General features: G+C 32.0%; 1 protein-coding gene across 5 annotated transcripts in view; it reads right to left on the reverse strand.

Annotated features, from left to right (window-relative positions):
• Positions 1–3,256: 3,256 nt before the first annotated feature.
• Positions 3,257–16,218, reverse strand: part of LOC143072795 (roundabout homolog 2-like) — a 63,969-nt gene continuing 51,007 nt past the window's right edge. For all 5 annotated transcript variants that reach the window (XM_076247892.1, XM_076247893.1, XM_076247894.1 and 2 more), the window contains exons 3-8: positions 13,629–13,756; positions 12,595–12,811; positions 9,191–9,214; positions 7,691–8,011; positions 6,090–6,116; positions 3,257–4,560 (exon numbers count right to left, since the gene is read on the reverse strand). In XM_076247892.1, coding sequence (XP_076104007.1) covers positions 4,442–4,560; positions 6,090–6,116; positions 7,691–8,011; positions 9,191–9,214; positions 12,595–12,811; positions 13,629–13,756 — 836 coding nt within the window. In that variant the 3' untranslated portion in view covers positions 3,257–4,441. The remainder of the gene's footprint in view (positions 4,561–6,089; positions 6,117–7,690; positions 8,012–9,190; positions 9,215–12,594; positions 12,812–13,628; positions 13,757–16,218) is intronic.

The following is a 16,218-nucleotide window of genomic DNA, read 5'->3' on the forward strand; positions in this document are numbered from 1 at the left end:
GATATCTTGGTATTTTGGATGTTACACTTCTTCTGATTGGCTTAAAGTATTTTGACCATCAGCTTATAAACATATTTTTTTCCTGTGACCGTGACGTCACCCACGTTTTTTTCTTCACAATTTATAATTACTCCTTAAAAATGGAATTTAGAATTGAATTAAGGAATGACTGTAATATTTTTTTCTGTCTATGAGGAAATAACATAAAAAATTTGTTGCACACTGAATAACGCGCGTAGCGGGTTATTTAACAGTGTGCACCACATTTTTTAGGTTATTTCTTCATAGACAGAAACAATATTATTGTCATTCCTTAAATACATTTGAACTTTCAAGACGGCTTATGTCTAACGTTACATAATTATATGACACGTAAAGACGTGTAATTGATAGTAGACGTATTTAGAATTTTAAATGTGTCTCGGGGAAATAATGAAGGAATCAAATGTTTCTTCGTTTGTAATGGGATATAATTTTCAAACAGTTTCAAAGACAGATATCATTGATAGGTAGAACATTTTCCAAGAATCAGTTATTCTTATTAAAACAGTGAACGTGTTGAACTTGTCAATTGATATTCTTTTCTATTCTCTTGAAAAATAAAGTGCAAAGTAAAAATTAACTTGATTATTTTTTACATCTCAAATATTCAGGATTGGTTTTTATTGCTTACTAAAAAATAAAGATCCAACATTCTCCTTTTCTATTTGTTTTGATTGAGCAACTCCATTGGAAGTACCAGCTCCAATAGTGCAAATAAATTGGCACTTTTGTTATGTAGTCACCGATAACACAAATGTTGAGAACTTAGGAAAACTAATCGGATAGTTGTCAACACAAAATAGGAAAAAAAATCATGACACATTAATCAGTGCACTTATATTTTTTTCTAGAATTATTTGCCTTACTAGGTAAGTTCCAGACTAAACGTTTGGAAGGACAAGCCAGTATGAATGTTGTGAGCATTGGCCAAAATGAAAGGGTCTAATTAGATCCCGTGGATGATATTGCCACCTCAGTTTTAATATGCAAAAAGACGATGTGGTGTTAACAATGAGATAAGTATACATCGGAATAAAAACATGTGAATGTAAGCAATGTTTTAAACTGTAGGTCGTCGTGCTGCCTTCGACAATGATCAAAATCCATACTGTATAGTCAGTAAACGACCACTAACATCTGAGATATACACTGTATGATATGTTTTCACTACATTCGAAGCCAGTTGTTTCCGGACTTGACGAGGTAAATCATCCTTATTAATATTAAGTTTTTTAGTCAAACTCTGGTATACGAGAAATATTTTTTATTGATCATTCGTTTCCCCCAGTTAGAAGTAGAAACGTTCATCAGACCTTAACTTTTCTACAGCATTGTTTCACATTTTATCATATCACGAACCTTAATAACTTATTCGATTGTTTAAAAAAGAGGTACGAAAGATACCAGAGGGACATTCAAACTCATAGATCGAAAATAAAATTACAGCGCCATGGCTAACAAATAAAAAGACTAACAGACAAACAATAGTACACAAGACACAACATAAAAAACTAAAACTAAGCTTTGCTCATAGCCTTATGTCGACCTGTTATTGTTCTCATCTTTTTCCTTGGGTTGTTGTGGATCGTTGTCTCATTTGCAATCATAAAACATCTCATTTTATAGCGTTAATGGGCCAATATAAATGCCTTTTATCGTGTGGTTGGATTGTTGCCTAATTAGTGTGGTATGTCATTTAATTCATGTTAGTCCTGTCATTAGTTAAATATTTAGGCAGACGAAATGATTGATACAATTTACATAACAAAATAAAGCAATAATAACAAAATCTTATTAACGTTGCCATACTCTAATTGAAGTCATTCTTATTAGTAATTTCCACTGCATATAACTGGTTTCTCTATCATACTCAATGACCGCTTACATTTTCCGTATATGAAAATATTTGTAAAACTGTGCACTTGAATTAAATCATTGTAGAATTGTGGAAATAATTGTAAAACTGTGTATTTGAATTTAAATCATTGCATAATCATGCAAAATATTGTAAAACTGTGCCCTTGAATTAAATCATCAAAATTATATTAGTAATTCAATACAAATCATGCAGCGATTTCCTAGTGGCGTTCAGCACAAATTAAACTTAATTACAAAGCAATACATGCCCGATTAAACCGATATACATGTATGTCTATTTGAGCATGCCGAGTTATGGAATTAATTCTACAAATGAATGTATGCATGCATCCCAGCGATATACCGTTTTTGCGCTAAGGTGACATCGGGCAAGGCTTTGACTAATCGATCATTATACATGTATCTACCGTTATGCTGAAACAAACAAATTAAAAGACTCCAATTTGGTTCTATAGATTGCATTGTTGCTTACCATTTTTTGTTTTAAATTGTTTAAAATCTTACAAAGTACATTACATAGGTCTGATGCAAAATGCTTATATACAGTTCTCGAGTACATGCATACCATTTATATGAATAACTCATGATGTTACGAGAATCAACATAAGTCACAATGCAGCTTTAAAAAGAAATTACTCGTAAAATAGGATTATAAGTCCCTCAGGCAAAAGTGACCGTAGATGAATGTTGCTATTCTATATATGTCTCTTTTAGTTACATAGCTCATACTGTTTCCATGTCTTTATACATCCATATCTGTAAATGTTTTAGTCCTGAGCGTCACTGATGAAAATAAATCCAGAAATGCGCTTTAGACGCACTAAATTTATAAATTGTATTTTATTGTTGAATTTGTATTAAAAAATCGAAAAGCGCCTCCACAGTATCAATTATCTCTTTAATCAATCGGAGTCACAGAAAGGTCTTAAAAAATCAACGTATATAGAAACGAGCTTCTGGCAATACATCCGGATCCAAGACACACCAAACACGTACACACAAAAAAGGCAGCGACAACCATTGGAGACATTCTATATCAAATTCAGCTCAAAGTCAAAAACTGTATCTGAACTTATCATGTGTTGCGACTAGTTCCCCTGGCCCATTTATATTTGGTACAAATAACATATAACGTTCGAACGATAATAGACACCAAAGCCTATTCGGTATTGGTTTTGCTCATTGTTGAAGGCCGAACAGTGAAGTATAGTTGTTCAACGCCAATTTGACTCTTGTAGAAAGATGTCTCATGGGCCATCATATAAAATCTTATGTTTATACTAATGTCTATATTAAAATTACAATAATTGGCAACATAAGAGAAAAAGTAGGCAAATTATCCAATAATTTAATTTTATTAACATAAATTGACAATTTAACAAAATAATATCTTCAGAACATATATGACATGGTAAAGAAATGTACAGTGAAGTGAGGTAACAATGTAAATATACCGGTATCTTTGCTTTAGTGGTTTAAATGACAATAGTTTGGGTAGATACATAAAATTGTCCTGAAATGATTTGGTGACATAGCCAACATAAGAAGACATGTAATTGAATGTACATGGATACAATAGAAATAAATACGCTTGCAAATAAACGGAAAAAAATGAACATCTACGGTTATATGTTTATTTGTGTGTCTAAATCATTGAAGGCAATGTCAGTTTCTAATGCATCTAAACATATATCTTTTTTATTTTAAGTTATCAGTCTGGTAATTTTGAATTAAATACAATTATTGAGAAATGAATTGTTTCACGAACTTCACTTGAAATCTAGTAATGAGTGCCTTATGTTCGAGCCCTTGTATTTTTTTAAGTACAGTAAGTACACAAGTACGGAGTTGGATTTTACTTGGTCATCCCGTCTTTAGTGGAAGTTGCCACACGGGGTTAAGTTCAACTTCTTCAAGACTGCCTGCTCTTGTATGTAGATTTGTTGTTTCTTTTGTAATCGTTATAAAATATAATTATCAAAATATATTGATATAATGCATTTTAATTTTACCATCAATATTTCAGATATAATCTTGATTTGGCAATGTCAGGCTCTCTACCGTCAAGGGTGAATTTGGCAGAACCCACCTAATATAAGCTGGAGTGTATTATTACGACGCGATAAGCTTATGATTAAAATGAAACAGCGGTGAATTCGATGAAAACAATGCAACATTAAGCTAGAATTATATGATTTACATGTAATAGTTTATTTTTACCTATATAAACATACAAACGTGCATAGATGATCAGTGAGATTCTGTATGATATGGATTTCAGATATATAACTGATCACAACACTGAAATGAAATGTGATTTTATGAACATTGTTGTCATACAAAATATGACCATTGTCCGAGTTTTGCGGCATTATTGTTAACTTTTATCACAAAGTGCAATTCACAACACTTAACATCCTATTCCTTGAGTTTCATGAATGATCTAGTTGCCATGGTATCAAGGTGAAACCTTTCTCATTCGCCCATATAAGGCACAGTAATATATATCACATATATATTATCATTTCACGATCTGAAATAATAGTCCAAGCAGTGTCAAGTAAAAGCAGCTCGAAAGTCTGACTGTCTTGTTAGTGTCCTGTCTCGATAACTTATGTGACGTATCTTGAGTATGACCATCTGAAATATTGAATAAATGGCAATTATAACACAGACCGTCTAACATATTGAGTAAATGGCAATTATAACACAGACCGTCTGAAATATTGAGTAAATGGCAATTATAACACAAACCGTCTAAAATATTGAGTAAATGGCAATTATAACACAGACCGTCTGAATTATTGAGTAAATGGCAATTTTATAACACATACTATATGAAATATTGAGTAAATGGTAATTTTAACACATACTGTATGAAATATTGAGTAAATGGCAATTATAACATTGTTGTTGATGGTTACGAAAATTTAACAAAATCACATTGCATATACACTTTCTTTTGTTTGCATTTCATTCAGTAAGCCACTGTAAACCTTCACTTCGCATAACGCAAAAGTGAAAACAATTTTTATCATTAACACATAGAATAACTCAAAATAATAATTATGTTACATGTATGTTATATCGCACGCACTGGAGGGGATAGAGTATTGTATATCAGTACAAATAGATAGATGATCTGTTAACATAGACCAAACGTGTGTCCATATATATTTGTCACTAAAACTTGTTTTCTGACCTCCGTAAAAAATGTCAATTTGTACATGTAAATGTACTTTTGACCCCTAACTTGTCAGAAGTATTTTTTTCATTGTTTTATTACCACACTTATAAACATTAATTTTTTAATAAGATAATATTAGAATACAATATTTGATTTATAAACATGAGCGTTCTACTAAAAGATAACATCGTTACATCTGTACTTGAGAACATAAAATACATTTTATATCAAATAGTTATGTAGTAGTTAGAGCGTTGGAAATGTTACAGATCCGTTTAGAAGGTACAAATGTATAATTGATTAATTAAAGAAGAAGAAAAGAAACACAAAAGAAAAAAGAAACCAATTCAGGATACGCTACAAATCAAAACCATTTGTCTACTGAGTAAAACAAATATGCATACCAATCTTCATTCATTATAGTGTTAAATTTAATATTTGGTGGCAATTGGTTTATGCAATTCTATCGGGCATTCAGTCTGTGAAAAACCTAAGACTATTATTCAAATTGTATCTCTTTTAAATGAGTGTTTCAAGATTGCAAATTTGATAACAATGTTAACGTTATTTAATCTTAGCAATTTTACTGCACTAGATGCGCATATCAACAATAAATGTCTCTTCTGTGAAGCTCGAGGCCAAAATATTTGAAAAAAAACTTATACAAACGCTAGAGTGCTGATCAAACTAAAAGTGGACCTAAAATGATAGTCAAATCGGACAATGCGTCAGAGTTTTTGCATTAGGGGAAAAAAAGATTGAATATAGAATAACTTGAGTGCGCTCTACATTTTCAATTCGTAATCAAAATAGAGTATACGTCAATTTTGATAAATTATATATAAAAACTTTGTCTCATTTTCAAAATTTTATATTGATTTTAACAGTTTACGATAGTTTAAGTCGGTAAACGACTTTCTTCTGCCGCGCTTATTTAAATTAAATGCAACGAACTCAACTAGTTAAAAATAAATCTACAAACCTTCTCTCTTTTTAATATCTTTTTCTGCTGCAATATGAAAATGAAAACAAATAAAATGTAAATACACACAAGGTTTATAATATAGGAATGGTAAAAGTCTATTGAATACAATTTTTTCTTCAACTTACTAACTAAATGGCAGCAACAGATCACGACTGAAATGACAGGAATATGTCATGGATGGTAAAGTATGAAAAAAAGAATATCAATTAAAGTAAAAATACACGACTTTTTTATGTATGAAACAAAGGAATCCTTAACATAACTAATGTAACATGTATTGCCAAGGTGATCTTGTGGAGAGTTGTCTCATTGGCAATCATACCACATCTTCTTTTTATATTGTCAAGTAAAAGAGTTATACTCCGATTCTTACTGCATTTGTTTGAAGTCCGATTTCAGATTTCAGGGAAAAATATTAATAGGAAAAACTGTATCTATTTCTTGTATATTAAATGACATTGGAAACTTGTTCCTATAAGTTGATTAACAGATATTTAAGTGCTTTCTAAAAGTGGTCAAGGAGTCTAGGTAATGGATGCATTCAAGAAAATATATACAGTTAATGAAAAGGGATCGGAAGGGGAGAGCATATATATAAATCCTATGGTGAACTTTAAACATCTTGAATTTGCCATGGCTATAAAGAATTTACATAGTTTTGGATGGGAATGTGAACAGACATTTTTGCAGTTTAGACATCAATATATATATGGTAAAAATTAACATAATTACCCCCCAAAAAAAAATGGGCCAACGAAAAGAATAAAATCACCGACGTCACCTTAAAACTATTTACATCAAGTGGTCAAACTTACATGTATTATTCATAGAAAAGGGTTTACAGCTCGAAATTTACTTATTATGATAGATGCCAAGATTTACAATGTATAAAAGAGAGGTAGATATATCATTCTAAAAGAAAGCATTATTAATTGGAGTAGTATGTGTTTTGTATTGGTTTTATTGAAGGATAAGCTGATTTCAAGATGCTTAGCATTATTTAAATCCAAGGCAATGATTTATATTGATTTAAATATTTATCCAGATTACCAGATACAAAACAATATATCACTGTACACATGTATTTATATAATATTTATAATTATGTTTACATTTCAGCATAGTATGACATGTAAGTAATTAATAAAGCCGTTGTGTTTTACAAACATTACATCGAAGAAACTGCTTCACTGCATGAAGAAGTAGTATTTTGTGTAAAAATATTTGTCCGTATTTAAAATTTTCGATTTTGTTGTTCGTCATAACATCACATGCATAATAGACAAAATAAAAGGAAAAACTGTTTTTGTTTCTTGTATATCCAACGACTTTTATCATTATAAAAATATGAAGATGTGGTATGATTCAGTGTCAATGCGACAACTCTTAACCACATACCAAATGAAGTACAGGTTAATAGCAACTAAATGAAGGTCACTGTACGGTTTTTTCGCCAATTACCAAAACCACCATCGCATAGCAAGCTGTATAAGGTACTGACATGACAAATATAGTACATGTTGATGTAGACAAAGTTCTGTTTATTTTTTTTTTATCGCGACTCCTAATGGTGCGAGTTTATGCTTTTAAATACTTACCATTTAAAACATTGACAATGACACTGGTCGTCTTAACAGTAATGCCCTCGCTAGGAGTCATACTTCTGCATATATATATTCCAGCGTCTGATGTTCTAACTTTATCAATTGTAAGCTGACTTATAAGCGATACACCTGGAACTTCTGGGACATAGTTCACTATAACAGCTCTATTTCTCCACTGTGGCTTGTTTTCTGTAATAAGGTTTCCATTATGGAACCAGTCTATTTTATCCGGAGAACGATCATGACCAGTCGAATTGCACGTCAGATTTAGTTTTTGGTTAGGACTTGGATACAGTGTCCCGTCAAGAGTTATCGCTAAAAGAAATGCAAATCTATTTTATTTATGGGTTCGTTTGGTTTTATATGCTGTGTATTTGTTCAGCAGTTTGCTTCATAGCTAAACACTACACAAAAAAAGCAACTCGAATGGACATGCACAGAAAATTTCATACAGCCCCTTTTTATTTACAAAAAAAAATGTTTTATGCAAATTCGTTTATTCAATTTCATTACACATGTTTCAGACTTTAAATTAAAAATCAAGTTAATTATGATCCAAACATTGTACGACGAAATCTTTTAAGAGCGTTAGCATACAAATAGTGTTAAAGATAATAAATTAAATGTCATTAACTCAGTTGATAGTCATACTGAAACGTGTTCGCTTTGAACAAAAAGAATCAGGATTTAATAGTTCTGCTCATTATAACTGAACTTCAATGGTTGTCCCATGTCTGGCTATCCATAACAGGGCCGTAACTACATATGAGTCAGGGGAGGCAACTGCCTCTCCTGAAATTTCTACACCATTTTTTTTTTGGAAGTAATCAAATGAAATATGTACACGAATAACTTGAATTTATATTATAAACAACACAAGTTTAGTTTTAACAGTGTTATCATGATACGTGATATATCTGTCATTTTTGCGGATTTTTGATCGAAAGTTAACCGTTTCAGTATAGTTTTATTTATTTTTTCGTGTGGCCGTCTGTCTGTTATTCAGTATATATTTGTATGAGAACACTTTGTTTTCGACAATTTGAAATAAAACTTAACTATTCACATTCATTTAGGGGCTCAATTAAGCAGAGGAAGTTCCCTTCGTATTGTGAATCTTTTATGATATCGGAAAATCGTTACCGGCTGAATCAGCTGTTGGATCGTTTTTTTAACGTCACCCGATCGTACGAGAACATTATGGTCAATGCCTTAGTAGTTAAACACTCCCATTCGTTGTAGTCCATTGTTATTTGAATGTTTAAATTGTTTACGAAATCTGGGTCTATATAGCATGTAATGTGTAGCTATTGTACATGTATGCCTTTCTTGAGATTTAAAGAATGTTGAATATACTCCAACTAAACACATTATTACATATGGGAATAATAAAGTGCAGTTTTATAGTATTAAGCAAGAGGGTTATATCAAATTCTAGTATAACCTCCTTCGTTTTAGGAGAATAATTAAATTAACAATTGAGGAAAAACTTACATGGTTCAATATAACGTCTTGTATCTAAAATAAATAAATAGTTTCTTTTTACAGTATTTCTAGTATGTACATTATACTTACAAATAGATAAATAAATATTTGTAATTACAATGGGGTAAAAATTGTTATCTAAATCAATAGATTATCAAAATAGACAGTTAACATTGGTGTCATAAAATGAAACCCAAAATAGTTAACAGAGGGACGAAAAATAAACTGACAACGCCATGGCTAAAATAAAAAGACAAACAAATAAATATTAGTATAGAAGACATAACCGCAGTTACAAATCACTAAACCGAAACACATAAAAATACGGAATAACACGAAGCAAACCAGAAGGATACAGGGATGACCAATTGTTGTATTTAGATATAGGAAGATGTGGTATATGATTGCCAATGCGACAACTCTCCAACCAAGTCACAATTTATAAAGGTAAACCAGTACGGTCTTATAATGACACTCGAGTGTTACCCATTACGGTTAATATTCAACAATATATATGCGTTCACTGAACTTGAAAAATTCAGTTATGGACAACACCTATTTCGTGAAAAAATAACTTCAATCTTGTGAAGCCTTTGGATGAAGTCGGCTTCAAACACATAAAACAACAAGTCGTTGATTAGACGTGCAAAGTTCTCACTAGCTGAAGTTCAAGTTGTATGTTGAAAAATACATTTACCTTATCTGAATTTTATTTTGAAAACAAGTTAAGATAGGGAATCTGTCTTGGGAGCGTATAACCATTCCTTTCATTTACGCAAACGTGTTGCAAACAAATCAGTCATAGCTCAATGCCTTAATTCACTTTCAGAAACTTTTGTAGAAACAAATTGGTCCAATTTATACTCGGTTTTCCTCTATTTGGAGTTCATTTGGTTCTATCGGTTGCTCTGGTTTTATTTACCTTCTTAATAGATTTGTGAGAATTGAAAATTATCAAACTGCTGTATCCCCAATGCTATCGTCTCATGTGTCTTTAAACTTTAGAATACTTATACTTAGTAAAGGAATGAGACTTAACGTCTCATCATTTTATTTACATGTATGTTCTAAACATATCAAAAGCATTCCCTATATAAGACATTTCTGCCAATAAATGTAGTTGTTCAGCTAATTTTTCATACCCGATTCAGAGGATGTTAGTTTATTTGTAAGACGCAGTAAAATATTTTTTATGACACTTATATAATTCAGTTATACAGTAAAGTGAAAGGAAATTATTCTTAATTTTCAAATTGGTTGTAATTTCAAATGAACACAAACACGTACCTATAATTTTCAAGGTTTTCTTTTGAAGAAGTAGGCGTAGCGTGGGGAATATATTAGCAATATGTTAACAACAACTAAGTTACTTGATTGATACATATAAAGATATAAATTACCAAAAAAACGAAAACTAATGTTTCGTTATTACATTTGTGAATATTGACATCTTTATAATTGGCTGTCAGCGTCGTTTAGCACGTAATAAAATTCGCCGGTAGTCTTTTGCATTGGCAAATATCTTTACATTACAATAATTGATAAAATTCCTTAATGTGTCGAAAAGACATGGCTACCTACAGAGTTTCAGAGTGCCAGAAATATGTTTCTGCTTAGCAATACGCGTCAGCTTTCAGAAACATTCCACTACAAATGTTTGTAAAATGCTATCAAGATAAAAGGAAAACACAAGTCTTGTTATGTTTTGACACTATTTTATGTACGTCGCAGGATTCAACAGGCGTTGGTAAATGTAAATGTAACTTTGTTTTGTGCCAAGGATTGTATCGGAGACAAGGTGGAGGTAACGATTTATCAAAAGATCACTGACAGGGGAGTTAATTACATCTGTTTATGTCAAGATGAGGACATAAAAAAGACAATAAAAGGATGCATTGCTATTATCAACTTACAGGAAAGACGGCATTTTACGAAGACAATAATTATATTTCTCAGAATTATCACCCGTGTTGTTAATCTTCATACCTTTTAATAGTTCTTTTGAACTTGGACAAAGGGGAATGATTTATTCCAGCAGTATTTTACAGAAAAGGCTTATTTACGTCATGACCACCATATGTTTGTTGTTAAATTCTAAGAAATAATAAGTATTGCAATTAGCCCTCTACATTATAGATTAATAAAGTCCAACATGTAGTGCATATAATTTCCAAGACTGAGTAATATCAATAATAAGTCTAAATAGCAATTATTGGAGGTCAATCAAATCTCACTGAGAATTTGATAATTTTGGTAATATTTGAATATGTAAAGCGAAACGAAGAAATTTTTATATAATAAAAGTTTTCACGAAATTGTAATTTACTGCAGAACGAAACGGAACCATAATTTTTTGTCTTGTTCGTAAAAAGCAAAACTTTACACATTCTCACTATACGGATACCAGGCTTCAAACTTTGCTTCGCTGTCTACCTGTATACAACTAACGTATTATTATTTTTTTTCAGATAAAATATATAAAACTAATATCGTTTGATTAACAAGTTTGCGTTACGTGTCACATCCGACATGTACCTTCAGGTGATATCCAAAATAAAATTGAGAATTGACATGGGGAATGTGCGAAAGAGACAACAATCCGACCATAGAACAGACAACAGCAGAAGGTCACCAGCAGGTCTTCAATGCAGCGAGAAATTCCCGCACCCGGAGGCGTCCTTCAGCTGGCCCCTAAACAAATATATATACTAGTTCAGTGATAATAAACGCCATACCAAATTCCAAATTGTACACAAGAAACTAAAATTAAAAATATTACAAGACTAACAAAGGCCAGAGGCTTCTGACTTGGGACAGGCTCAAAAATGCAGCGGGGTTTAACATATTTATGAGATTTCAACCCTCCCCCTATACCTCTAGACAATGTAGAAAAGTAAACGCCTGTAGTAGTATTTAGACGTGTGCCACTGGGTAATAACTGACAACACCGTCTCTTTAACAGATTGCGCAAGCAATGTAGACCACATCCACAGTATTAAAATAAAATAAGTGTCTATCCTGTAACAAGATACACAAAATCAGAAATTATTGCGGTGCTTTAATCAATGCAAACGATGCGACTAGGATGAGCATCTGTCCATTTTAGTTCAAACATTGCATAATAAATGCACGCAATAATTTCTGATATCACAGTATTGGAATACATGCCCCATGAATACATGTCGTTTGCATTATGATCATACCAAATATTGCTTTTAAAGTGCGAGCTCTTTTTCCGTTGAATGCCTCATTGTAACTAAAAGATGAAAAAATAGAAAAGGGGCGTTACATTGCTTCTTTTTTTTTTGCTCAGTCAGATTTTAAATTTTTAAATTTCCTGAGATATGTTTTTACTTGCGAGACATTTGTATACACCATTTAGTTTACATGCACGTGACTAATACAATACTTACTTAAAACTTCTAAATTCACATGATATGTATAGATATTCGCAGAGCTTATTTGACACTCGTATGTCCCTGAGTGTGACGGTTTTACACGTTTTATAATTAAAGTATTGTTTGTTATACGACCATTTCGCACAAAATCTACACTCATTTCTGGATTCGGCGCATACATCATGTCGCCTATAGTCAATGGGAAATCCTCGGATATTTTACGCCATGACACCTAAAATGAAAGAAATTGAAAATTATCGGAAAGTTGGCAATGAGATATTTTGCAGGACAATAAAGCGATGAAGAACAGGCTAATTGTGGATGGGAAAGTTGGCAATGAGATATTTTGCAGGACAATAAAGCGATGAAGAACATGCTAATTGTGGATGGGAAAGTTGGCAATGAGATATTTTGCAGGACAATAAAGCGATGAAGAACATGCTAATTATGGATGGGAAAGTTGGAAATGAGATATTTTGCAGGACAATAAAGCGATGAAGAACATGCTAATTGTGGATGGGAAAGTTGGCAATGAGATATTTTGCAGGACAATAAAGCAATGAAGAACATATTAATCATTGCTACTTCTTAAAAACAGATTGAGATAACGTGCAAATAGCTATGTTGGTCAATTATATGTATGCTTTATTAATAATTGTATGGACATTATAATGTCATTTAGAATATATCACGGGTACTGACGTGTGTTTTATATCACTTTTGTCATGAAACAATTATTGTAGAATCATTAGCATCTAATATCTAGATGCTTTCCAATTATCAATTACTTTTTGCACATTCGGTCATGCATATGATGCCAAAAGATATCACCCAAAGAGTTGAATACGGTACAAAATATGGTCTTCAATGGAATTCTCCCATCATGGCTTGCGGTAAAATCCATACAAAAAGAATGGTGTCTGTTTGACTGCGGTATGAATAAATACAAACCCGTGTACGGTCAGAACTATTGGCGTTAAATCCGAATCAAATATATAGTTAGTCGGAATCATTCCCTGGTTCATATTACATTTATACAACCAACTTACCGATTTAGGACCCAAGTTTCTGATCTGGCATTTTAGTAGAACAGTGTCTCCTGTGTGGACTACCTGATCTCTTGGTATTATTGGAATAAAACTCGGTATTAGCTGTCTTTTCACAACCTCTCCTGAAACTGTAGAAAAACATCCATTTTTAGTTTAAACTAAAATACAGAATACAGAAGCTCTACGTATTCTTTATTGATATTTATTAACATTTCGTGTCTAATTTGTATGATTTTATAAAATCGAAGATAGTTTTAAAGGTAAAGATATATCATTCTTATGATTGACGGCGTGAAAGCTGTGGCCATTCTAAATAAATATTCATTCTTGCATGTATTTTGTTCTGTAAACTCGTCAGTATCTTTTAACTGATAAAATTCTGCTATGCCACAGGAAAACAGATCAATATTTTACTGAAGTCCTTGGAGAAAAAGATTTTTGTATACTCTAATATTATTTTGACAAGACCCTAACTATGTATGTTTTCTTGTATGTAAGAAATGCCAACAATCTCTTTACAGGTTTTTTCAGATGAATTATTACTGTCTGAGACCGTGTTTCCACTTTACTGCAACTGTATTGCATTTCTTGTATGCATGAACATGGTGAAATGAATTAGAAAAAAAAACGGGAAGTAGAAATTAATAAGGCTTCATATTTGTATAAGAATAATTAATGATATTTCCAAACAAACCAGAAAGAAGTACGTCTAACCTTTTCGTTCATCATTATAGAAATGTAATGTCAAATGTTAAACAAATTAGGCCTATAGCTATTTTAAGGATTGTTCATTGTTCAAATAAAAAAGAAGACAAAAAGAAAGTCTCTTCTCTTCTAACTCTCACGAATCAATTATTTTGTTACGTTTCATGTAGCATTGTAATTAAGGGGCTTCTTATACCAGAACAGCTGTCTTTAATTGGAACATTTTGTATATTCACATCTAGTTTATTATCATGACACGAACCTCAGTAATATGATCAGCTGAAAAAGGGGGTGGCCACCGTTCGTTGTGCGAAATTTACAAATTCACGACCGCATTAGCCAACTTATACGTCAAGAAAAGTCGTGTACTCTATATTTTCAGTTTCAGTTCATATTCCAGACCTTTTCTCGGTTCATCTGCTCAACAGTAAATATAATGACTGATTATTGATTATTCAACATTCATGACATATTTGCAACTGGATCTTAATAAATTTTTTTTACCAAAGTTGCAAAACATTTTGAATTTTGAAATTTTTTATTTATCGTCCGAATCACCTTTTTAATGTACAAATAATCGGTAAAATCTTTAGTAAATATGACTTGACCCTTGAACCTTGACTTCAGACGGGATATTTCAACCATTCTATATGAACGTTAGATATATGACCATATATGAAGTTAGAATGCAATCGTATATAATCATTTGAATTAGCATCGCGAAAAAAATTTCTGCATAAATGTTGGGCAGTGTATAGTAAGTATGATCTTTATCGTAGACGTTGTGATCTCAATATCTTTTCCCAATTATATGGGATCAAGAATTTATAATATGTAAGGTTGAAATCCCATATAATGATTTTGAATAAACACCCTGAATAGCTTTCCTAATTTTAATCTGATTTTGGGTAATATAACTTTCCTCCATAAATGTTGAGCTGAGACCTTGACCTTAGACGTTGTGACCTCAAGATCAATACGGATTATTCACATTTGATATGGGATCATACATCTAAGTATATAAGGTTGCCATACCATATAAAGATTTTGAAAAAGGACCCGGAAACAACTTTTACCTAATTTTGGTTTATTTTGAGTAAATACGACGTCGATCTAAGCGTGGTGACCTCAAAATGATATAAAGAGGGAACTTCCTCTCATTTCATATGATCATATATACATGTAATAGTGAGGATGCAATCCGGTATTGATTTAGCATCCAAAAACCAAGAAGACTGACGGACGGACGGACGTTTCAAAAACTGTATACACTTTCTATTTTCTAGAATGTTATATAAACGGCAAATGCTTCTGTATCCTTTGAGAAGTTTATATAGATACTAGTAATCATTCAGTTTCACTTTAACCCTTTGATAAATCTTGAAAAATGTCTCACTTCGAATTACATGTATGACGCCTTCGGGTGTGATAATTTCTCGTTGCATTGAAGACCTGTTGGTGACCTGCTGTTGTCTGCTCTATGGTCGGGTTGTTGTCTCTTTGACACATTCCCCATTTCCATTCTCAATTTTATTATGAGAAATGTACCGGTAATGATATTTAACAATTTGCATAGGAACATTCGTGGACTTTACAATATGCACGTGTCATACGTACTGTTGCATTCCTGTGTGAAATGCACTTGATGTTTACTGGTGTGCGACTGGGCTAATGAGTAAATAGCCGAAGAGACATGGTTTTTCAAGTGCGATCTAGATTATTAAGCGTACAATATTGAGAACAATATAGAATTGTGCGAATGTTTAAAATATATGTAATGTATTTAACGTTTGAAAACTAGTGCTTATTCATTAAACATCTATACAGTTAAAAAAAAAACAGCTGTAATAATTGTAGATACACACACTCTCTAATCAAACCATTA

The sequence above is a fragment of the Mytilus galloprovincialis genome, chromosome 4, assembly GCF_965363235.1.
Source record: "Mytilus galloprovincialis chromosome 4, xbMytGall1.hap1.1, whole genome shotgun sequence".
Classification (NCBI taxonomy): Eukaryota; Metazoa; Mollusca; class Bivalvia; order Mytilida; family Mytilidae; genus Mytilus; species Mytilus galloprovincialis.